This window comes from Peromyscus californicus, unplaced genomic scaffold (genome assembly GCF_007827085.1).
Source record: "Peromyscus californicus insignis strain IS unplaced genomic scaffold, ASM782708v3 Scaffold_11__1_contigs__length_118956290, whole genome shotgun sequence".
Classification (NCBI taxonomy): domain Eukaryota; kingdom Metazoa; phylum Chordata; class Mammalia; order Rodentia; family Cricetidae; genus Peromyscus; species Peromyscus californicus.
The window spans coordinates 99145914-99172192 of record NW_026294402.1 but is presented as its reverse complement, the minus strand read 5'-3'; the positions used below and the strand labels follow the sequence as shown (position 1 = coordinate 99172192).

Here is a 26279-nt window from a genome sequence, read left to right as displayed (position 1 = left end):
GCCTGCCCCGTCCTCCTCCACATTCTTGCCCCTTCTCTTAAGACCCTGTTTCTGAGATGTGTAGGGATCAAGCTGTTGAGTTTCCAGTAAGATCTGTGGGGAGCTGATCAAGAGCAGCAAGAGGCATTGTGGGGGTGGGGGTAGGGGATGCAGCTCAAGATTGGAGAACTTTCCCAGAACCCTCAAAGCCCCGGGTTTGATCTCAGAACCAAAACAAACCTAGGCAAGAGCTATGACTGTGTTCATGACTGCTTTTCCTTTTGATTTTTATTTTATTAAACTATTTGATCTGTTGGGTTTTTTTTTTTTTAAAACACTGGCCTGGGAAGTAGAAAACCTAATTTAATTATAATTTTGACTCTACTCCATATGACTTGTAATGTATTATGTTCTTGGTTTCTGACATTCACAAAATAGCCTTTTGACAGTTTTTTATTAGCTGGTCAGGCTTGGCTTTCTTACTATTGCCTCTGAAGGTGTTGCATGAGGTTATAATAATATAATGTGTAATAAGTCTGACAATTATTTAACCAGGAGTACTTTTAAATTGATCATATATGTATTTTATTTAATTTTCTGTATTCTTTAAAAAATCCCATATTGTAAAGATTTTCTTGAAATTTCTGTTAAATTACTTCTAATCGAATTGGGAACAAAAGTCAATTTATTCTGCTGACCAAATATTTAATTTATTTATCATTTCATTCTCTGTTTAATACATCTTTACAATTGAGGACAAATGTTTAATTTATTTATTTCAGGATGCCAAAGAGTCCATGCTTGGATCCTGGTTTAATTTTTGTTATTGTTATTGTTTGTTTTGTGAGACTGGGTCTCCATCTGTAGCCCAGGCTGGCCTTGAACTCATCAACTCATCTTTACTCTGGCACATTACTTTAATCCAAATAATTCCCCTTCACTGAGCTTCTGTTTTCCTTATTTATAATGTAGGGAGGAGCATAGTCTTCAAATTGCCATTTAATGACCCCCCCCCCATCCTAACACATGATGGGTTACATTCATCACCAAAGACCCTGTTCCCCTCCCTTTCTCTGCAAGGCCTCGCTTTCAAGCAGGTTTCACTTGAGAAAGCAAAGCCTAGACAGACTCTAGGAATCACACACTGTTCTTATACTGACAGGCATCCTTTCTAACCTGGCAGACACACATGCTCACAGCTAGCACACACATCATACATAGGTGGTGTGATGTTGTGAACTTTCCAATAATCAATGGAAACACAGCCGTGAGAACATTTATATTCTAAGCAGCCAGCAAATATTTGATAAAGGGATTATTTCCTTTGCTTCAGGGCAAAAATCCAAAGGTCATGAGCAGAAGAGACCTCGACTAGCCTCCATCTCCCAAGCAATGCTAATGGTAAGGCTTAGCCATCTAAGCACACATAGAGAAATCACAGGGAAATGCCAGCCTCGGAGGGAATAAACTTAGAATCATCAGCTTCCATAGCGAGGCTGATAACACAGTGTCTCAGCTAGATTTCACATAATCACTTCACGGAAAGAGACACAGTCACAGTGCTGGGACCAGGGCTCATCAGCACAGGGTGCTGCCCCGGGCGCATGCTTTTGTTGCATATTTATTTAATGTTCTGTCTTTACTATAACAGGAGATTTGCACTCCAGTGTGCTCTGTTTACATTATATACCCATCTCATCCTAGGCAAAAAATGTATTGACAATTCTATCTGGAGGTATCAATTTGACTTTGCCACTGCATTTCCTCATTCTTGGGTATGTGACAACAACATGCTGATGACCCAGACTCCTATACAGTATGGCATACTGTCTCATCTGTAGGCTTGCTCATACTGTACAGCTGGTACAGACATAGTTAGATAGATAGCCTTTTATGAGTTAGAGATATTGAAAAGGCAGGATCTGAATTTGGTTTCAGCTATACCTCCAACTATGAAAACCACAAATGCAGATTAAATGTACATGTCAGCAAACATGTAAAACTGGAGACTTTTTCTGACCTACAGAACTAGGCAATGGAAGAGACCAGGCAATCTAAGCTTTTCAAATCCAAAGTGCTCAAATAAAGAAGAAACAAGATGTAAAAGGTATAGCTCAGTGATCCTGCACTTATCTAACATGTAAGAGGTACTGGGTTCAAGTCCTAACACTGGAAAAAAATCCAACGCCATGCCAGACACCAACTAGCCAAATTAGTAGTTCAGATCCAAATCTTGACTTACAGACTCCCCAGGTGTCTAGCTGGTCAGATTTCAGCTTTGAGAGCTTTGGCTACCTGAGGATCTGACAGAATTTATGGGTTGGAATTTCTACCCCTAAGCTAGGGTCTCTGTTTCAATGCTTTCCCTTACAAGTGAGTTTTCCAATCACAATGTAAATGGACCAATCCACTGAGCAGCTAGAGTCTGGGATGGGCTGGTTAGTCCCCTGAGCCTGTCATCAGCTGAAGAGGAACAGCATTTGGGGAGAATTACAGTCATGCTCAGGAGTGAAGGAAGTTAGTCAGCTGCAGGAACCCTGAGGAAGGACAAAATGTTTCCGTGTGAAAGTGAAGGTGGCAAAAATAAACATCTTTTTTATCTATATCTATTCCTTTCCCAGACTGGGGTTTTGTCTCTTCTCTGAATATTAATAATATATGAAAATCAAATTTATGTACATTGCCTAAAAGGCTTTGTTAAATTCACACACCCCATGAGAAACTCATCTAAGAAGATTGCTCAAAGCGTCTTGAATCTTTGCAAGGTTACATAACGATAGTGATTATTTAGTTCTGCACATATCTGCACCTACGTTCCTGAATTGACTCTCAACATTCTGGAGAGTCCATCACCATTTCAGCCTTCTTTTCTGAGCTAACAGTACATAGTAGACGGCCAATGTATGCTAGCTGGCAGTGTGGTTAAGGAAGGCAAGCCAGGCAAAGGGGTTGGAGAGTAACATGGGTCAAAAAGGCCCCTCGGTCACACACACACACACACAAAAGGCAGAGCTGTCGTGGTATGAATTGAAGGAAGGAGGTATGAGTGGATGGGAGGAAAGAGAGAGAAGAAGAAAATGATGAATAGGAAGAAGGCAAAAAAGAGAAGGATGGAGGAGGAAAGGAAAATAGAGGTAAAGACAGAAAGGGAGTGGAAGGAAACAGCACAGGACAGGGGATGAGAAAATGTGAAAAACACGCAAGGACTTACCCCTGTGCTTCCGGGTCTTCCATTTTTATTCTCGTTCTTTCTCTAGTTCGCAAACAGCTCTTGGTGCCTTACAGAGTACACAGCACCTAGTTCCAAGATTGCTGGCACACCTGCAGAAGGTGGTGTGAATCGCCCCAGTACTAGACTGGTGCTTCACCGGTTCACACCTATCTCCTAGAGTATGGAGCTGTCACGGATCTCCAGGAGTCAGCCCTACGAAGCTATGTTTCGTGACCCAGGGTATAGAGCGCTGAGGGATGTGTAGGCAAAAGCCAGGGCACTACTGGCCCTCCGCCAGGAGCTGTGCTGGGAGGTCCTCTCCTCTTATTAGCCCCAAGGAGTCACATGACATTCCCAGTCCACTGGTGTCCTGTGCAGCCAGCCCATCAGGGAACCCAGGCTCAGAGACTCCGCAGGGCAGGCAAGGGCAAGGGACTTTGAGGATACTCATTGGCATCAATCCATGGCTCCCTCCCTGCCAAGTCCCCTAGACTGTGACATCCCTCCTCTAGCTACCTATGAGGACCCAGTGACTAGAAACAAGGATGCCCAAGACAATAAAGACAGGTAGGTACCCCAAACTTACAAAGGTATAGCTCTTTGTAATGACTTAAAAAGCAAAAACAGCCCAGGTTCCTCACAGTTTCCTCTGCTCTACTGTCCCCCTTTATTCTCTAACAAGTGCCACAACATAGGGAATGCTGGCATACTTTTTTAAGACATTTTTCATGGAGAATTCACTTACTGATGAGAAAGGGGCTCCCGGGGTCTACTTTAGGGAGGTATGTGTACCCCTGAAACTGGACGTAGGCTTGGGAGTGCAAATACATATGTCTGGTGCTGAGCACCTTTTTCAAGGGGCTTCTGACCCAAACAAGATTTGAAGGTCTCCACTCTGTGCCCTCTGTGGGAGTAAAGTAAGTTATCAGAGGCTTCTCAATCAAGTCAAGAAAGCAGTGCGTGGTGACTTTGCCAAACACAACAGTTTTGTTCTTATTTAAAAAAAAAAAATTCTGGGATTAAACTGTTTTTGCTAAAATAACAACTTGATTTTAAAACCTACCCTCTTCATCTCAGAAATAAGCCTGTCTGTCTGTCTGTCTATGTGTGCTCAGCAGCCCTAAAGTCACAACCATCATCTGCTGGGGAAAGCCGTTCAGCTTGTGAGTCTTCATAAAGGTGGTCCCCGCACCTTCACGGATTAAGTGAACTCATTCCCCGGTGGACCAGGCCTGCAAACGTTCCCACTTACAAACATCCCAACAGATGCAGACACGACTGTGGGCTTTGTGTACCACCTCACTGTCCTGATTCTTAGAACTGAAGAATAACCAGGAGTCTGTGAAATGCTGAAGCCCCAGTAGCACTGCTGGGCACATGAAGACGGATTCGATTGTTACAGAATAAAATGAAGCTTGGAAAAACCGGGATGATGCACTTGAGCAAGCACCAACACCCAAAATAATGGGAAAATCTGCCTTATCGCTTTATTTTTAAAAAGCAGTTTGCAGACTCCGTTAATCACTGTTCACATATGGCACGGCTGTCGCTTTTATGAATCGGGTCTTATCTTGGAGAGATTTCCCTCCATCACCTTTCCTTTTGTACACTACACTGTGAAACAAGCAATGGGGGTGGGCTCTGAGGGTCATCGTGATGCTCGGATCAACGCCGACAAACAAGCTCGGCCGCAGGAGCTCAGGCAGGAGCACCTTCATTGCCAAGCTACAGAAATGATCATGGCTCTCACAAGGTAGCAGCAACCTGTCCCCACTACGGCTTTACCTTGATCACAAGTGAGAAATGTGCAGCCCTTCAGGGTGAGTAACAGATATAGTCATCGAGCTGGGTGAGGGCAGAAATTTAAACAAGTCTGATTCAGAGTAAGATCTTGTTTAGGTCGTAAATTCCTTGGAGAAGCTACCTAGATTGTGATTCAAAGTAATAATCCTACCTGCCTGTGATATAACCCATCTGAAAAATAAATTAGATGGAGTGTCCATTACTAGGGCATGTACATATGAATATAAGACAAGGTTTAAAATCAGATACTTTGGACTTCTCTTCGTATCTTGGAAAATGGAATGATACAAGCAACAACGGGAAACTCCTGGGCTTCAGAAAAATTAACATCGTGATCTTCCTTGACACAATGACATCACTGAACTATCTATCACACAAACATACCTTATGCTTTTCATCCTGGACTGAAAAGTGACCTCTCTGCCTCTGGCCCCACCACTGATAGTGTTTGGAAGTTCTAATAAGATCAAGAATTCTCAGACACAAAAAGCCTAAACAAAAGCTGCCTCTCAAGTGGAAAGACTAGGCAGTCTACTCAAGCAGCACACCTGGTGTCTGACTGTCCCTCTGCCTGTCTGTCTGTCTGTACCTGCCAGTTTCTAGCACATGTGGGAAAGGCCATTCGAACTTGGGACCATTAAGCACATCCCCACCACCACCATGGCTCTCTAAGGTAAGATAATTGCAAATTGGAACTTAAGAATCAAAGAGTCAAAATTCCATCCCTTTATGTTTCTTCTCCCAAATTGGAAAAGGTGGCGAGGTTCCTCCGTAAGCCAAGATCCTAGGAGCAGGCTCAGGGCTCCTTGAAGTCTGCCTGTTCTCAGCCATCCATCCCACACAGGGAGTGAGTCACTTACCACAAATGGGAGGCAGGCTGAGTTGCTCTGTCTGCACCCAGTGCTCCGGAGGTTGGAGTGCCTATGAGGAAAGCCCTGAAGCCCTGTAGTATAATGCAGAGGCTGAGGCCAGAGCTCTGCTCCCCGCTCAGCTGAGCCAATGTGTCTGCCTCCCAAATGTCTGAATTAATAAATAACTCCACGGTCAAATCTGCGGAGCTGAGCAGATGGAAGCCCCGGCTGTCTCCTCAGGAGAGAGGGCAGTGGGAACCCTAGTTCCTGAAGGGGGCACAGTATACACTCTGACTTAGGAGTCAGCCACCCTGAGTTCACTATGGAACACCAGCCTCCCAGGATGACAAGTCTCATCTTCTTCTGGAGGGTAGAGCACATTACAGGCTACCCTCACCGTCACAGCTGTTCCACTCCCCTCTTAACAAGTAATGGATTTATAACAGCCATCCTCCCCAGAATTTTTTGAAACTATGGGGAATGTTATTTCCACCTGTGATCTTAATACATAAGTGAAGAAATCTTAGGCACTCCAAGCATGTGATTACAGAGGACGGCTGAATACATGCAATAAGTATGTTCTCCAACCCCATCTCTATAGATAAGCTCAAAACAAACATCAGGCAGGATTGTGATGATTCCCTTGTTTCTCTCCAGGTGGGATACTGTGACAGCAGATGCTCCTGGGTTTTGTGTCCATCTAATAATTCAAACTGATGTGGAGCAAATCTGACTGATGGTGACTCAAGAGACTGGCACCAAGGATGTTCCTGTTTATTTATCTCCTCTCTCACTATTTGACAGAATAGCCATGCACAAAAGCCCAGTAGAGAGAAAATAAGATATTTTGATTTTATAAATAAAATGATAAATCATGCAACACAAATCATTAATCTCAAACCTAGATAGTCACCCAAATCACAAGCACCTACTGTGTGCAAGCATCACAACCAAGTTCAGGTACTTAGCTATTTGACCCATCCTCTATATTTCAGGATGATACTCCCTCGGACATTTTGAAGAGTGTATACATTTCCTATCTAGAGATGGTGAAATCAAGATACCCCCAATACAGGGAGGGCTTCATAGACTTTTTCTACAGAATTCTAGAGGGATGGCTCTGCAGGGAGTTTAGTCAGTATCGCAGCTTTTCAGCTCTGCCATTGCCAAGTGAAAAGAGTGATAAGCAGGAAGAAATATAAGTATGTTCTTCTGAAACTTAATTTGCAAAAAAAATGAAATCTCTACAAAAAAATCAGTTTAATCACAGGCTATAGTTGACTGGTCCATGTTTTAATAGATTACATTTGACAATGACTTGGAGGACAGCAAACTCCCAGTTGCCTGAACCAAGTCTTATTTCACCTCAAACTTCTCTTAGATACAGAACAGAACATTTGGAGAGTTTATATCACCGCCAGAAGTTGGGATTCGTTTAAAACATGGGAAAGGAGTGGGAATTCTAAAGGGATTGTCACTTGGCCATCTAGGCCTAGAGGTAAAAATGATACCTTCTGAGTGACTAAGCATCGAGCTTCCCTGGGCATTCTGTTCCTCCCAGCTTAGGGACAACAGTGTTCTCATGTTATTATGCAGTACCATGCAAGTTCTCTCCTACTCCCCCATCTACATGGGAAATGACTCTCATTCATTTTTGCTGAAGGCTCCACGTTCATTTCTGGGCTTCCCCAAACAGAAGAGGTATTTGGGGTCAGGAAGCACATCTACTCAGGCAGGGGTGGTAGAAGTGAGGAAGGAGGACTCTCTCCCCTGCTTATGCCTGAAGGAGGAAGGGGGCTCTCACAGGCAACCTAGCTGCAAACCTAGCATTATTTTGAGTGAGGGTGTATATTGTTCACCTGAGCCTACTGATTCCAGAGTTTTAGAATTCTGAACAAGTAGCTCACATCCTAAAAACAGCACGAGAAACTCAGTTAAAAGAGATGGCCCTCATGGGACAATCACAGACTCCTGCTTGAAGCGACATGACAAGGAGGTGTGACTTGCCAGCATGATCACTCGTGCTTGGGTATTCCTGCAAGCGTTCCTCTCTAGAAATGCATTTTCTGTACATGCAGGTGCTACACCAAAGGACCCAAACAGCCTGAGGTCAACTGGTGCATTTCAGCTTCTACTAACAATGACAAATAGCCACACAGCATCACCCTTCATGGGTTTGTTTATTTGCGTGATGGATGGTGCCTGTGACATAAAACATCTGGATAGACATTTTAAAAGCTGCCCCAGGAGCCAGCAATCCAGATGTTTGATGTCAAAAAGATCACAGTCAGATGGCTGCCACCTTCTCTTTTCCCTAACTTCCCATCCAAGGAGCTGTTACAGCTGAAGAATCACACAATCCTGAGATGGGAACCCCTTTCATTCATTTGTCTCTGTGAAGATAGAAGGAGATTTGAATTCGTCCATCACCAATTGAGAATCACATTGAATTATGTCAGCTCCAATTGGGTTGGTTCTACTCACTAGCACTTAATGACACCATAAAGCACTCAGAGTCACCCAGGGCTGATGCTCAACTCAACAACCACGGACCATTACACGTCAAAGGAAAATGTCTACTAGAATCCCTCATTGCCATCAGATAAGGATTTAAAATAATAGGGATATGCAGCATTTCGTTAACCCACGATTAAACACAAATCAGTGGGCAGCAATGCAGAAAAGCCTCCAGCCCTCTTAAGCCCAGTCATTCATCTGTTTCTCTCAATGTACTGACTTAGCAGAAATACCCCTCAGACAGCTCTCCTGGGCCTCCCTTGCAGTAGCACAGACCCTGGGGTACATGAATGCAACACGTGTCACAAACTTGTATGGGTTGTCACCTTTCTAAGTGCCTTCAGGTAGGACTGAACTCCCTCCGTGGATGACAAAACTGCATCTCAGTTTGGCCTGAGGTTGATACTTTAACTCCTACTTTCCCTTTATACAAACAAATACTTCAATGACTTAAAGCCCAGCTCCAAAGCATGCTGGCCTTTTGCTTAGGAAATCATCATCATGAGGGAATGCAGGCAAGCAAGGCTTTAAAACTGAGCCTGTGCTTAGGAAAAAAGATGTTTGGGGAAATGAGACGTTTCCCATTTTTGAATGTTCCAAAAGTCATTAAAAAAAAAAAAAACAACAGAACTCAGCGTCTGGGAAAGGTGTTAGGATTTGAAACAGGCTTTAATACAGCAATCCTCAAAGGGCAAGTGCCTTTGATTATAATACAGTAAATATTAATAAAGCAACGCACGTGAACAAAACCCCATTGAGGTCTTTGCTAACTTTAAGAGTGGGAAGGAGCCCTGAACCGGAAAAGTTTGAGTAGTCTCGTTTTAACAGGAGGACTATACATTTTGGAGTAAAATGGTGTTTGCCTTTGTCTTGTGCACCCACCATTTAGTGTGTAATCACAGCCAAGTCAGTCGGCATCTCCGATCATCTATTTTGTGCAGATCAAACCCATTGTGTGTCTTCCCTGCCGAAATAGAGCAGCCGTAAGGGCAGGACTATGTCCCTCTTGTCCATTCTATGTCCCCCAGAGCCTCACAAAGCACATTTTATGATACTTGATAAATAATCCTGGACTGGTGAGCAGTGTGGCTCTGAGAACAAATAGGGTAATGTGTGCACAGTACCCTGGAAGGTACCTGGCACACAGTAAATGCCATAGGTGCTCAGCAAATGCCAGATCCCTTTTGGGTTTGTTTTTTTTTAACCACTAATGTTCTTCCCAGCTCAAGCACAGGGGAGAAAACACATAACTGGCCTGTGTCAGGTAAATATTTAAGGCGCCAGCTCTTGAAGTGTGGTCTCTAAACCAGAAGCTCAGCATCACCTGGGAAACAGCTAGAAACACAAAGCTGTTTGCTCCCATCCTGAGCACACTAAGTCAGAAACCCAAGGTGGAGGGCCAGCCACAGTGTTTCAGAAAAACCTCTAAAAGACATTCGTGCTCCAGTGTGAGATCCACAGCTCAAAAACAGTATTTTATTCTAGTAATATTTTATACTTTCTTTTTAAAAGATTTATGTTTAACAGTATGTGCTTGCATGCATGTGCATGTGTATGCATAAGTGTGTGTGTGTGTGTGTGTGTGTGTGTGTGTGTGTGTGTGTGTGTGTGTGTGTGTGTGTGTATTCCCCTAAAACTGGAGTTATAAGTAGTTGAACTGTTCAATAAGGGTGCTTCCTGAATTTAGGCCCTTTGAAAGAACAGTCCATGCTCTTAACTGCTAAGCCATCTCTCCATTTTGGACTTTCATGGCAAGAGAATGCCCACCATGCTTACTATGGCGGGTGGCCTTAGATACTTTCTGGACACAAGTTAAGAGATTTTTTAGTCTAATGCAGTAACTGTCTGTTGCTGGCCTCGTGAAGGGCAAGGGCTGATTCTGTGCTCAGCTGTGTTCCTGAGGCCAGTGGTAAGCATGTCCTTGCATCTGAAATAAAACTGGAACCAGCAGAAATAGGAAGCTTGAACTTAGAGAAGCCCCAGCTTGGGTGTCACATCATCTTTGTGCCTGGGAACATGAGGGAACATGTTGAGAACAGCGGAAAGGGAGAAGAGATACAGGAGGAGGGGTAATTGGCTGGCAAGAAGCTGTAAAAAGTGCCTATTTTGTTGCTGATTTCAATAGCTTTATAAACACACTCCCAACTTTTCCACTCCCCTGCAACACGGCAAACCACTACCACTAGGAAATCACTTCAAGCACCTTCTGAGAGATGTCCACAGCCAAGAATAGTTACAGTCTGGATACTGCAAGCCTCACCACTGTCCTGGCACTGTTGTTACCTCCTGTTTACATCTATGACACTTCAACAGGACAGGCAGAGCCAGGATTTTAAACCCAGGGACATTTCACTCAGAATTTATGTCCATCACTATCAGGCAATCCTATCTGACTATCTGACTATCCAGGAGCATTGCCCTGCAGAGTGTTCCAGTGTGCTTTCTATTACTATGATAAAGACTGTGACCAAAAGCTCCGTGGGGAGGAATGGGTTTATTTGGCTTATATGTCTGCATCATACCACCACTGAGAGGAAGCCAAAGCAAGAACTCAAGCAGGGCAGGAACCTAGGGGCAAGAACTGAAGCAGAACCATGGAGGAACTCTGCTTACTGGCTTGCTTCCTGGGGCATGCTCAGTTTAGTTTCTTATATAACCCAGAATCACCTACCCAGAGGTGGCACACCACCCACAGTGGACTGGACCCTCCCTCATGAGAGTCCCACAGACTTGCCAATCTGATAGGGGCATTTTCTCAACTAAGGTTCCCTCTTCCCAGATGACCTTGCCTTGTGTCCAACTGACAAAAACATAACCAGCACAGAGATAGAGCAGGACATTTATGAGGATCAAAATCGGCCTTTTAAAACCCTATGATCTTCAGGCTTACTATCTAATGTATTGACAGACACAACTATGTATGCTGACATATAGAACTTCACACATCTATCCAAATCGTGTAATTTAGAGCAAACAACCAAGGCATGGGGGCATTTTAAACAAATCTCAGTGGTACAGAGTAACTCTCGAGTGAGCACATGCCTGGCATGCACACAGTGCACTTGCTAAAGGAATGAGCATACACAGGATGATAGGCAGAGGACAGAGGCCTTCCCTCCTCCTCTGTGAACTAAACTAATGATAGACTGACAGAAAGCGTTTCAAGAATGGAACAACATAAGTCAGTCTGTCATCATTCCTTAAGCAGCAGAGACTATTTATGAAATAATTATATTTATTAGGTATTGTAAGTAACTAGAGATAATTATACAAAAGGATTGTGTGGGATACATGCAAATAATGCATCATTAGAAAAGGGAGTGAGATTCCAAAGATGTTAGCATCCACAGATATCAGCATTCATGAGAGTCTTAGAACCAATGGCCCAAGGATACCAAAGAGTGGCTGTACTTTGTGTTCAATGGCTTTAGGTCCTCCAAATTTATCTAAAAAAATTAACTTCAATATATAGTTGCTACCTATAAGAGCTTGTGATATGCCCTGGGAGTAGGTATGTCCATACATATCCACACTACAAAGCAATGATGCCATAAGTAAGGGAAAAGGAATAGGGAACTTGGGTGTACTCAGTGGTAGAGTGCTTTGCCTAGAAGTGCAAAGTCTTGGTTTTAAGTCCCAGAACCATGGGATGAGGAAGGTCGGTCCTAGAGCTATGGAAAGAAAGAAATGATAAAGGAATGAATAGAGGGAGGGTGAGAGAGGGCATCTCAAATTTGGGGTATTTTTGGGGGGGAGGATTAATTATGTGTATGTATGTGTGCGTGTGCCCACATGAGTTGATGTGCATCACATGCATTCAGCTGCACAAGGAGGCCAGAGGGCTCCTTAAGCTGGAATGACAGGCAGCTGTGAGCTCCCTGATGTGCATGCTGGGAACTGAACCCAGGTCTTCTACACCAGCAGCAAGCAGTCTCAAACACTGAGCCATCTCTCCAGCTCCCCCAAATTTGGTCACTTTTCCTCCCCAGTTATATTGGACATTGAAAAAAATCATTTGTAAAGCAAGACTAACCATAACGAATCCATACAACATTACTTTTACCAATTGCATACTTTTATGTTTATATATTTGAATAATTTCATCTTTTAGGCAAGGGAAATGTGAGTGAGAGTGACGGTGAGTGTTTTTCTAAAAAGTACTATTTGGGGACTGGAAACAGGCCTCAGCTGATAAAATGGCTACCATGTAAGCATGAAGGATCCTTTGAATCCATATTTAAAATAAATAGCCAGCCAGGCACAGTGGCAAGCATCTACAATCCCCTTACTGGAAAAGCAGATACAAGAGGATTCCTGCGTCTTGCTGACCAACCAGTCCAGCCAAATTAAGTGAGTTCCAGTTTTGGTGAGAGGCTCTGTTGTGAAAAAATAAAAATAAAAATTTTTTTCCTGAGGAAGTCAGAGAATATCAACTCTTAGTACATAATGAGATTATCTAGATTGTCTTCAGTCTGTCCATTTGTTTTTTTTTTTTTTACAAATAAAGGAATAAGACATAAAGAGGTTATGCAACTAAGCCAAATCCAAACACCCTCAGAGTGATAGAGCCAGGATTGAAACCAAGCCTATAGTGTCATAGCCTAAACCTTTATTATCCTAAACGTTATTTATCTGTCCTTATCAAACCACATCACAACCCACTGATTTCTTGGCATATATTCTATATGAGACAGAGAACCCAGAGTGCTCTATCCACACACCATTCCATTGTGTTTTGGAAGGAACTGCTAAATGACTGACATTTTTGAGTTCAGCTCTAAACTAGACAGAAGGGTCTGCCCTTATTCAGAGAGTACTACAGAGGACCGAAGCATAAGCTGAAGGGTAGGATAGGAATGCAGGACCAGAGTTGAGGAAGCCTCCTTCTGTGTAACCTGGGCACCAACTGGTCTATGTGTCTCTATGCCTTGCTGAAGCTGTTTCCTCATCTAGAAAAAGAGACAGGTATGGTGGCTTGAATGACAATGGCCCGCATAAAGCTCATTTATGTTAACGCTTAGTCTTTAAACACTTTCAAAGGATTAGAAGGATTAGGAGGTGTGGCCTTGTTGGCAGAAGTGTATCATTGGGGGCGGGCTTGAGGTTTTAAAATCCCTTGGCAGGCCCAGTCTCTCTCTCTCTCTCTCTCTCTCTCTCTCTCTCTCTCTCTCTCTCTCTCTCTCTCTCTGCTTGCAGATCAGAATGAAGCTTTCAACCACTTCTCCAGCACCATGGTTGCCTATGTGCCAGGCCATGCTCCAGGCCAGGATAATAATGGACTAAGCTTCTGAAGTGATAGGCAAGGCCCCAATTAAATGCTTTTTTTTATGAGTTGCCTTGGTCATGGTGTCTCTTCACAGCAACAGAACCATAACTAAGACAAAGGGCATTAATTTCATGGAGTTCTCTGGGTCTCACATTCCCTGAGTCCATAGGACTTCTTTCTATCTCTTTAAAATTAAATCAGTCCAGGCCAGACCCAACCAACCTTGTTGTACAGGCCTGAAATCCCAGTTATTTGGGAGGCTGAAGCAGGAGGATCACAAGTTCAAGGCCAGATTATGGAACTTAGTGAGACGCTGTCTCAAAACAAAAAGAAACATATGAAGGACTGGGCTTGTATCTTGGTGATAAGTGCTTGCCTAGTGTGTATGAGGTCCTGGGTTCAATCCCCAGTATCACACACACACACACACACACACACACACACACACACACACACACACACACAAATAATAATAATAATAATAATAATAATAATAAGAAGAAGAAGAAGAAGAAGAAGAAGAAGAAGAAGAAGAAGAAGAAGGAATTAAATCAGGCCAGAAGTGATGGTCAGTGTTAACATTTGTCCTAAGTCTACTGTTTCCAGATTTTCCTCTTATGACCCCTTTGTTCCCATAGGACTCACAACCAATATAAATCACAGAATTGAGGAGGCACCATGGAAAAGAAGTGCTGTGGGGTGGTCTATATGTCAAATGTGTTGCTGATTGGTCAATGAATAAATCACTGATTGGCAGTGGCCAGGCAGGAAGTATAGGTGGGACTAACAGAGAGGAGAATTGAGAGAACAGGAAGCTGGGTGAGGGAGACACTGCCAGCCTCCATGATGACAAGCCGCATGTGAAGTACCGGTAAGCCACAAGCCATGTGACAAGGTATAGATTAATAAAAATGGATTAATTTAAGCTGTAAGAACAGTTAGCAAGAAGCCTACCACGGCCATACAGTTTGTAACCAATATAAGTCTCTGTGTTTACTTGATCGGGTTTGAGCGGCTTGGGACTGGCGGGTGAGAGAGATTTGTCCTGACTGTGGGCCAGGCAGGAAAACTCTAGCAACAAATGGCACCCAACATGGGGCAAGAGTTTCCACCCAAAAACTGAGAAAAAAGATTCTAAAATGGAGCTAAAAACAGTTCCTAATTGTCTCTCTCAAATGAGCAGCAGCTGCCGGTTTGAGCTCCTTGTGGGTTTCTGGTGTGCACGCTCGACCTGCAGTATGGCGGGAATGAGGCCTCTGCAAGTGGCACATTAAGCTGCTTGGTGGATTTAGCCTTTGCTAGTACAAAACAAAAAAAAGAGGTTTCTGGGCTACATGCTGCTTAGATAAAAGCATAGACCCACGATGGCTCCCAGAGCTGGCGGTAAGCATACCGCCGCCATGTTGGGAAGCTGAGGTGGGCGGAGCCAGCAACCACAGCTGCTGCAGTTTAAGGCAATAGATTCACAATAAGACAGATTCAAATGTAATAGTTTTAAATGTATGTAAAATATACGTAGGCTTAAAAGAGATTAAAAAGGTGATATATACAGTTACAGAAACAAATACATAGTTTTAAAAAATAAAGTCTTTAAAGAGACAGTAAAATTAATATAAAAAATAAGCCCCGTAAAGATGGATATCACACAGAGAATCTGGATTGTGTTGTCTTTGGGATTCTTAACTACAGAGAGATATTTGATTGTAAAGAAAGCTGAGTTAAACCAATATACATATTTTAAAGGTACCTTGACTTCAAAATTTAGATATAAGGATATGTTACTTTGGAAAGGAGACTCTGCTTTTGTTTCCACAGAAAGCCAGAGGCTATGGATTTGTTCCAGATTAAGACACATCAGGTTTGACCAGCCAAGACCACCTAAAAGGTCTCCGATGACACCATGGCCCAGATGATCCAACATCCAGAACCGTTTCAAGGCAACTGGCTCAGATGATACAGCCTCACGGACTACTCCATGATCCTAAAATTTTCTTTATTTCCCCAAAAGATACAGCGCCCCCCTCCAGCAGGAAGTAGTAAGAGAAGCTACACCCAAATTCCCAAATATACCAAGCTGACTTTGAAGATGTGTAAAGGTTAAAACCTTCCTTTTTAAGAAAAGAAAAGGGGAAGTGCTGTGGGGTGGTCTGTATGTCAAATGTGTTGCTGATTGGTCAATGAATAAATCACTGATTGGCAGTGGCCAGGCAGGAAGTATAGGCGGGACTAACAGAGAAGAGAATTGAGAGAACAGGAAGCTGGGTGAGGGAGACACTGCCAGCCGCCATGATGACAAGCCACATGTGAAGTACCAGTAAGCCACAAGCCACGTAACAAGGTATAGATTAATAAAAATGGATTAATTTAAGCTGTAAGAACAGTTAGCAAGAAGCCTGCCATGGCCATACAGTTTGTAACCAATATAAGTCTCTGTGTTTACTTGATCGGGTTTGAGCGGCTTGGGACTGGCGGGTGAGAGAGATTTGTCCTGACTTGGGCCAGGCAGGAAAACTCTAGCAACAAAGAAGTCTGGCCATGGTTTCATTTTTGCTGAGTCCTTGTTTCCTCATCTAGAAAACCAGAAGGGTGTTCTCCAGCGTCCAGCACTCTAGCTAGACAGCGCTAGCCCATGAGATCAGAGGTGCAGGTGCCTGACCTTACAGTGACGCAAGGCCAGGTGCAAACCAGTGGGGTTCTTCCATTTTGTCTCCAAACTTCTACCTTCCAGTTACCTGTTGAGTTAATACAAAAGGAGACAAAGACAGAAAAGGAGGCATCCTGCACCCTGGTGTTGGCCAACAAAGTCGAAGCTGGACTTGTCATTTTAATGACAATGATAAAATATTGTTTCTGCCTTCAGCTGTTCTTATTTTTTAATTTTAATAATATCTGCATTGAATATATATTTATATATCTTTAAATATTGAAAAAGGTTTTTTAAATTATTTCATGTCTATAGGTGTTATGCCTGCATGAATGTTTGTGAGCTACATGCATATACCTGGTACCTGCAGGTGCTAAAATGAGACATGGGATCCCCTGGAACTGGAGTGACAGACCCTTGTGATCAGCTGTGTGGGGTGCTGGGAGTTGAACTCAGGTCCTCTGGAAGATCAGCCTGTACTCTTTACCACTGAGCCATCTCTTCTCCAGCCCTGCCTTTAAATGTTTTAAAAAATAGAAATCATGTTTTGATTGATTGTTTCAGACATACCATTTAGTAATTATAATGCTTGGTATGTTTCTATTGAATTCCCTTCTAAATCATTTTCCATATAAATGCATTAAGTCAATTACTTAAGTATTTACTTTATTATGGTATTGATGAAACTAGCATATACAAGGTAGTCGGACAACTTGATTTGATTTATGAATATTAACACATTCATAATATGTTAAATATATTTGTTAAATATACTTGTGTGCATGTGTATACATATGTACACACACATATTTTGGTACAGAAGGATAGCTGAAGATGGTGGAGCACACTTATAATCCTACCTCTTAGAAGATTGGGGTAGAAGGATGAAGAGTTGGAGGCAACCTGGGTTATACGGTAAAACACTGTCTCAAAAAAAACATAGAGGATGATAGATAGATAGATAGATAGATAGATAGATAGATAGATAGACAAATAGATGTTAGATAGGTAGATAGATAGATAGATAGATAGATAGATAGATAGATAGATAGATAGATAGATAGATAGAGGCAGGTAGATTTAGAAGATATTAAATTGCCTGCTGGATGAGACTCGACTACTCAGTCTTCTCTCTCTGAATTACCCTCCATTGACTTAGTTCCTTGATACACAGGGAGACAAAAACACCAAACAGTAATGAGTTTTGTAAAGAACCCCTTCCAGGTTTTTAGAGACAAAGCGGTGACCCTCTCTCTGTCACCCTGGATCACGCGTCCATCTCTCCCTGCTCCCTTGCTTCTCCAGTCTGTGACTTTCAAAACTTTGTTTTGCACCCTTCTCAGTGTCTTCACCTATGGCTTTTGGAACAGAGCCTGTGGCTCCCTGTTAAGGAGCCAGTGAGTGGAAGAGACAGAGGGGATCTGGGCGGGGGAGACAGAGGAGTCAGGAAACACAAGGGATGCCTCACACCTGGGCACAGTTCTGAAGCTTCATCACCCCACTTCCCTGAACCTGGAAGCCACCTCCCCCGGAGGTGGGCTCTGCCGGTGCTCCGGCGCCCTCTAGCGACCGACCGTCCATTCTAATGCTAACCCTCTGTAACCCAGCCAGATCTAGGCAACTTTGGGGACTTGCTGGAGCTGAACCCCTGCCAGCCGGTTTCTGCCGCCTCACCCTGCCCCCTACCGCTCTCCTTCAACAGTATCTTTGAGAAAGGACGGTCTTTCATCGGTACACTTTAAGCTGGAGAAGGTTTCCAGGGTCCAACTGAAATGCTGTGTTACCCCAATATTTCCAAGGAAAAAAAAATCCCTAGTTTTCTTTTAAGAATAAGAATAGTGAAGTTACATAGATTGCGTTCTGAACCAGATATCTGAGAGCAACATTTGAGAAAGTTTGTTCATTTTAAATAGATCTTTAATTAAAGTCAGTTAATATTTCCCCGTGGATTCCTAGAATCGTGGACACTTAGAAAATCTCCGTTTACTTTATTGACTCCATGTGACATTTAAAATAGATGTCTAAGTCTGCACATGGGCAGTTCTTCACAAAGCATGCACACTAACAGAAATGACTGCAGACAATGACTTTGTACAAATTTAATCACATCTGCCGGGTAAATATTGCAGTGTCTCCAAGAGAAAATGTAATAAACTCCCAATTCTGTTTCTCTAAACACCCCAGTGGAGGTGGGGTTCCTCCCACCATCTCCAACTCATACTCCACAGAGCTGATCGGTATACATGGCGCCAGCGATTGGCGCCATCGCAGTGACAGCCTGAGGGAACTGGAGCCTCTTTACAGGAGGTTGTCGGAGGATTCTCCTGGCCTTGAACAAGTCAGTTCCCTGAGTTGTCATTGCCACATCTGTCCCACTAAACAGAGTCAGTAGATTATCCTCAGACTTATCCAGTCTGGAGAGTCATAGATCCATGATGCTAAGTTGTTCTTTGCTGTTTAGAAGTGAATCCCCCACCAAGCTTCAGTGAGCTCCACCACCCTGGGCATAGTAAAATCACAGAAACTAGAAAAAGTCATGCTATCACCTATTCTCACTTTCTTTTCAAAACCAGCCTCAAGGCCTTCAGTACTTCCTCACCTAACAGCTACTGGTCCTTTGGAGGCTTCCAAAGAACTCAGCAGACAGATAAAGGACTTATTGGGATTTACCAACTCAGGATAATATGTTATATGATATATTATATATAAAGTATGATGTATGACGTATTATATTAATTCACAAAAAAAGAATTCCCTTAGAAATGAGATTGCTAGTACAGAAAAGGCTGAGAGCTCATATTAGCACTACCATGTTTGTATTTTGTAGACACAAGCATTAGCAGATGCTCACTGGGTGAGCTGGATACCAACTGAGTCCTTACTGTAGACTGCCTAGCTCAAATGCCGTAGAAGAGACCACATACCTGACTCTGACCCATTTATTGAATTTGGTCTTGAACTTAATGCCAACCTCTATATACCCAACCCTGAGAATGGATTTGAAATACCAAACTAGATTACTTTCTTGACATGCTTCTGAGAGAGAGAGAGAGAGAGAGAGAGAGAGAGAGAGAGAGAGAGAGAGAAAAGGATTCTAAAAGATAAAGACCAATCTTAACTATCTGTTTGATCTGTAGAGAACAACTCTTACTGCGTGTTGGGGAGTCATTTTTAATGCACCAGAGTACGGTCCTGAACTGGGTGGCATTTTATTTTGAATGCATTTAGAATTTTCTGTCTTGCTATTTTGTAACTCCAGTGTGTCACTACCGTTGCCAAGGAAATGTGACTTGGGTTACTGCCATGGATCCAAAGGGATTTGTTTGTTTTGTTTTAAAATATTAACAAGACAAAAATAGAAAGATCAAATAAAGGAGATGAATTTACTTCCTTTTTCCTCCTCAAGATCCAGGAAATACAAATCTGACCACAGTTTTTAAAAATGTGAAGAATCTTCACATGATTTTTCCCAACTAAAAAACTTGATTCCATCAACCGGGTGGATATCCTCCGAATGTGCTTCTCCATCTCTGTTCTGGATACAAGCCCCTCCAAAATTGCAAAACTCTTCCTGTGTGAGTAAAGGTGGGCCTAATCTTCCAGGCACCAAGGGAAGTCATGGTGCAAAGCTTATAAATATATTCAGCTGAGTCCTGAAAGATAACTTCTAATAGAGATGTGAAGAAAGATTTCAACACTGACCCAGTTTCCTCCTGATTATTCCTTACAGTCAGGTAAGTTGAAGGTTTTTCACTCATAATAATGGACTCAAGCAATTAGATTTTTGAAATCTCTCTCTCTCTCTCTCTCTCTCTCTCTCTCTCTCTCTCTCTCTCTCTCTCTCTCACACACACACACACACACACACACACACACACACACACACACACATGCACACACACAACTTTGGAAACAGATACCATCTTTGTTTCTATTAACTACAATTGTACTTTTCATCAAAATTCCACATGCAGATGAAGAAAGCCTTTACAACAAGACATCTTTTAATCCAAAACCTGTAAAAGCAGGGTCCCCTTAAGAAGGAGCTGATAATTTAAACAAAATGTCACATCGCTACACCTGGAAATAAACAGGAAGTCATTTTCTTTTATTTTTTTACAATTAAGAAGCAACTCAGGAATCCAGGACCAGCTGTTCTAAAGTAAACATTTATAAGTTCTAGTTAAGTTCTTCTTGGGAGCTGAGAAGCTATCTATGCCCCAGAGCCTATGCAAGGCCTGTATTGGAAGAGTAAAAACCAGGTTGACCACTCAGAAAAAGCGTGAATTTGATGGCCATGGGAGTTCTTACATGGGACCATGTGAGTGGAGTTTTGGTTTTAACATAGGCAGCTTTGTTCATACAGTCATTGGCAACTGTCCAGGCTTCAGCATCCACTCCCACTATGGACCAACAGATCTTTTTATATAATGCACAAGGGGAATCAGGTCCTTCTGACGTGGTTTGAATTTGAACCTGTAAAACTGTCAGAATCTTTCCATCAAAAGAAAATGGGAAAAGTTTGGCCTAACACACACAGGTGTCCTAACTGTATTTCCCAACCTTCCTTTCTATTTTTGTCTCTGTGTGTGTGTGTATGTGTATGTGTGTGTGTGTGTGTGTGTGTGTGTGTGTGTGTGTGTGTGTACGGAGCTTTAAGCAACTCAGCTCAGAGCCCTGATCTACTAGGTGGACTTTTGTCAGTCCCTCGTTAATACTAGACAAAGAAATCAAATGAGTTCAACCCAGGAGCAGTTCAGGGAGGCAAATGGGAATGTCAGAAGTTATCTAATTACAGAGAAGCCCATGTGAGTCCTGTCTTAGCTTCTGCTAAGAAATGTGGTCTTCCTAAACTTGAAAGGCTTCAAATAAAGTTGTCTCTTTCCTGCCGGCTTTTAGGCAGCTATGGCTAGAAGGTTAGCCCGTTACTGTGAACTATAAAGCAATGCCATGGATGCAAACATACCAACCTACATTGCAAAGAAAGTTTGAAGGGGTGGGTCTCAAATTGCTTTGATATAAAGTTAAAAAAATGCAAATGCCTTTAAAATTAGAGACTATGAAGGAGTGAGCAGAGGTTAGGAGTAGGGGGGTTCTGTTTGGAGCTAAGTTAGTTTGGGGTTTTGTTTAAATAAAGATGGGGTTCAGTCTCAGTTTAAGAACACTTAAGTAGGGGCTGGAGAGATAGCTCACCAGTTAAGAACACTTAAGAACTCTGTAACAACACAAAATGCTCTTCAGGAAACAGAAAAACAAGTGAGCCATGAGAAACCAGAGCAGTGCTTGGAAAATCCTTGCAAAGCAGTAATAAGATGAAGAAGCACTTGGTTTGGTCTGCAGAGTTTCAAAGATGAAGTGGGAACTGCTGAAACATTTCAGTTCCAGAGGCAGGGAGATTCTAGGAACTGGTTGGTCCACAGCAAGGGGGCTGGAGGGAGACTGTACCTCTCCTACAAACTTTCCCAAAGCTCTGTGCCCTCTTCCATCCCACCCCCACTCGACCTCTTGGGCTTGGGCTCTCATTTCCTGCCTCCACCTCACTGAATTGCCACAGGTAATCCTCCCTAAATCCCTGCCCTTACATCATCTCTACAGACCCCCCCCCCCTCCAAGCCCCCTCTCTCTCCTCGGATAGAATCTGGAAGGCAGAATGGGACTGGGAATCTCAAAGCCTACTTACCCTAAGAGAAAGAGAAATATTCCTAAGAATATTCCTTGGGTTCTGCCTGCTCCCACCCAACACTGTTCAACTCAATTCGGTGTGGACCACTTTCTAACCGACCCCCCTGGGTCAGTTCTAGCAATTCTTGGGTGTCTGAAATACCACCAAGTACCACCATCTAGTCAGAACTGTTTTCCAGAGCTTCTGGTTCCTCTTTACCACCTTGCTATTGTATTTAACAAAAAGAAAGAAAAAACGCTGGAGACTGAGCCAGATAAAGACACCCACCAGCAAGCCCATGGGTTAGTTGTAACCCTGGGGGTCATGGGCGCAGTTAACTATTATTAGGACCTCTTGGTAAAGAATATAGAGAAGCTGAATCCAAGCAGCAGGAAGTCAAGCCATCGGCTAACATTACGATGTTCCACACCTTTCTTCCTTTCTTTCTGTCAGAGAGGAAGCAGCAACTTCAGCCTGGACTCTGGTCCCCTCCCCCTTCCGATCTCTAAAACAATAATAATCCTCCCCGCCAAGCCAGTAGGACTTCCCCAGCCGGACCTCACCGAGGTGCTGTGGTCCCGCCTGAGGCCTCCCTCCACTCTACCTTGGAGAGTGGAGTTATGTGAGAAAGCAGGTATATATGGCTGAAAGTTTTTTTGCCTTTAAGAAGGACAGCTGTTCCTGCCGCTGTTCAGAACAACAGCAACGACCAACAAGCCAGGCTGGGCGAAAACCCAGTGCTTCTCAAAAGTTGGTCTGGCTACGCAGCAGCCCTGACGAGTTTGCAAGAACACGGGGCTCAGAGTTGGCATCTACTCACCTGGGTGTGCCAGCCTCGGAGACTAGAAAGAGAATTCGGCCCGGGACAGATCTGTCCCGCCCCCAGGATGCAAAATCCGCCTTTGGAGTGGAGGTCCTGGGTGATATAGTTGTAAAGAGGTCTTAGGAAGGTCGGGATTCCCTCCACCCTCTTTGGTCCTCTGGGGCCAGTTTAGCAACAGCCGAGGAGGATAAAGATGCTGGGAGGAGAGTTTGGTCGCTCTGGAAACCCCGACTCCATTCTTGGGGATGGGGGCGGGGGAAGAGGTGAACAGCGTGAAGGGAGCTGCCAGGCTCCGAAACTCGCAGAGTAAAGAGGAAAGAACTGGGGAAGGAGGGAGGGAGCAGAGGAGTGAGGAAGGAAGGAAAGGAGGAAGGGAGAGGGATGAGAGTGGGAGATGGCAGCTTCTCACTGAGATTTCCACCTTCTGACGAAACCCTTGCGCCCAGCAGCCCCGCAAGATACTAGTTCCTAAGCCTCCTCTCGAGCGCCCCCTGGGGGGATTCTGGGGACTCAGCGACGCCCCGCCCTGAGCTCGGCCGTGGCGCTCTCCATGGTCCTGCCGCGCCCTCAACCCTGAGTCCCAGCTCAGCTTTGCAACTCCCACTTGCTCCTGGGAGGCACGTGATCCATTTCTCCTTATTCCATGAAAATGCAGTGAAATTGCTGGAGCAGAGGGAAAGAGACTAGGAGCTTTTTTTTTTTTTTTTTTGCACGCATTCAAGGAAACTTCTTGACCAGCTCAACTGTCACTAAAAGTGGGGGTGACATTGCACACTTACTTGTAAATAAAGGCATGAATAAATGGAGAGCTAGTCTTCTCTTCACCTCAGAATGTTTTGATGAATACAAAACCTCACCAATAAAGAAATGCTTGGAGAATATATGTTTAAAAATAGACCTATAGCTGGGTTTGTAGCTCAGTTGGTAGAGTACTGGCCTTACACACAGGGGGCTCCTGTTCAAGCGCCAACATTGTACAAAGGTAGGCATGGCATTGCATTCCTGCAACCCCAGCATTTGGGAGGTGGAGGCAGAAGGCTCAGAAGGTCAAAGTTACCCTGAACTACACAGGGGTTTGAAGCCAGCTTGGGATAGAGAGGCCGTCTCAAAAGGCCCAAAGCAAAATGATGGGTCTTATTTAAGGAGTAACTATTACCACATATTATAAAGCACTTTGAGCACAATATGAAGCATTTACACAAGAAGTGGTCCGGTTGGTTGTTTTGCTTTGTAATACCACTGAGCAGCATCTCTAGTCCTTATGAGGCAGTTTGGAGATGATGACTTTTCTGTTACAAATGTATGCAAAGTCAAGTTCAGGCAAATGAACGATGAAGAAGCACACCAGGCTGTTTCCATTTGTCTCTGCAGAAGCAGATAAACTAGACAACCAAAACCTCCCTGCATGTTGCCATAATCAGAATCAAATTAGACTTTAGAATCCATAAAGTAAAATGAATAAAAGGCTCTCTCTGGACTTGGGGATGACAAGGGGTTAGAAGTGATGGGCATGCACACAGGGCGAGGGAGAAAGGGGTCTCCCTCCCTGTTTGTTGAAGTGCTATACAATAAGGTCTCTCTTTGGGTGAAGGGCTTGGTTATCATTTTACACCACTGCACAGTTCTCGGTTTCAAGGGCCAGAGAAGGAAAAGTGACAGGATAAGGCGAAGGGGCCTCATTAATGATTCCAGAAGGCAAATGGGAAGATCTTTGAGAAGAAACAGCTTCCAGGAAAAAAAAATCAACATTTTATTTCCTCCATTAACCTCACAAGCCATTCCAAGATGGCATATTAGCCACAAGCCTAGAAACATAACCCTGGGAGAACCTGGGTGTACACGGAGCCTATGGTTTGCCTTGACTGAAAACACATGGGTCATGTGATTATGCACAAACTAGTCATTGAGGCATTGGCATGTAAGGTTATGTAAGTAAAGGACAGGTCCCAGTGTGTGGAGCATGAAATATGTTCATGGCACTCCTGGAAACCAAGTGGAGCTTCATCTGAGTCACACATAACTGTACTGAAAGGGCTGACCTCCCAGGAATACTCAGGGTTTCTTACTAACCAAAGGAGGATGGGTTCTGGGAAGGTAAAGTCAGCAACATGCCTGCCAATCCTTCCTATATTGTATTCAGTAGCCTGTAACCTTAGAGATGAAGTCTGTGTTGGGCTAAATTTGCAGAGAGAAAAGAAAGAAAAGAAAGGCCCGATTTGTTTTCCTTGCATATTGACTATGAACTCTAACATTGAAATTCTACCAAAGTGATCATCTCTGTTAACTTGTTCATGATTAGAGCCACAAAGCCTAGGAGAGTGTCTCCACTTAGCAGACAGCCAATACACAATTATTAAATTTAAAAAAAGTTTTTAATATCTTATAGACCATTCATTTAACACAAACCTCTTATTTTATAGGCAAGAGAAAGGCAGTTATGATGTGATGAACACATGCTATTTCCAGTAATCTGCTAGGTGGTTCTCCTTATCAGCCCATTTAATTTTTATAGCAGCCTTCCCAAGTAGTTTTTATCATGTCTACCACAAACCTGATTTAGGTAGTTAGGATAACCAGATGATGACTAAGTTCTTTGCTGAGTATTACTTGAAACAAGCTCTGAAGATGTCCAGCAACTAACCATGAACTATGGAGACGTTACAGAGTCAAAACCAATAGAGAAAACCCTAATACAATTATCCCCTCCCCCCCCATGTTAAAAGCATAGGCATGCAAACTAAACACAAAACTTGTGACTGCCAGCAGGCTTCGGCTCCCTAATTAGAAACAGTTGCCTGCAAGCCAGTGCACAGAACACATGTGCAGCTTTATGCCAGGGTATTTTTTTTTTCTCTCAAGGCGTGACACTGAAGGTAAATTCAAAGAGGCTCTTTGCAGGACACATAAGCAGAACTTACTCCCACCTCTCATATGAAATCAGCAGCTCAACTGTACAAACAATTCATAACCAATCAGCAAAGTCTCTTCCCCATTGCTGCCTCCACAGCAAGTTGCCCATCAGTCAGAGTCCCCTCCACGACTATGAAATCTAACCCTTCTTTTCTCTGTGTCCACTCACCTCCTCCCAACTCTCCTTTTCATGGATTCCGTGTTGCTGGGTTCTACAGCCATGGTAAAGATTATCTAAAGTCAAGCTGCTGAACTCGGTGGCACCAGCGTTCCCAAGCTGAAAGGAGGCTCCAGTTCTGAGTGGCTTCACTCACTGGATCTGTTTGATAACATAAGGGGAGGCATCCGCTCTGTGTCCTACGCCAGTATGAAAGACATCTCACCCGTCAGTATGACAAGTCAAAGCCTGGAAGGGAGCCAGAGAACAAGAGGGAAGGGATGTGAACTCTTCCCAGTGCAGTTGATGGCATTTTTGAGGGTGGCAGATGATGAAGGGGAAAAGCAGACAGAGAGTCACTGCTCTACATCAGAAACCTTGGCTCCTTCCCTGAGTGAGTCAGGGTGAGCATTTTGTTTTGAAATGGAATTTCTGTTTTCTTTTTTTCTTTCTTTT

General features: G+C 43.4%; 1 protein-coding gene across 5 annotated transcripts in view; it reads right to left on the bottom strand.

Moving 5' to 3' along the window:
• Positions 1 to 25964, bottom strand: part of Cpne4 (copine 4) — a 482269-nt gene extending 456305 nt beyond the window's left edge. Inside the window, exon 1 of one of the 5 annotated variants that reach the window (XM_052718909.1) lies at positions 25836 to 25964. In XM_052718909.1, the coding sequence (XP_052574869.1) occupies positions 25836 to 25888 (53 nt within the window). In that variant the 5' untranslated portion in view covers positions 25889 to 25964. Of the gene's footprint in view, positions 1 to 3190; positions 3301 to 5853; positions 5878 to 22753; positions 23292 to 25835 lie in introns of those variants that run through there. The other 4 variants (XM_052718911.1, XM_052718913.1, XM_052718912.1 and 1 more) reach the window with 4 other exon arrangements.
• Between the last annotated feature and the right edge of the window lie 315 nt (positions 25965 to 26279).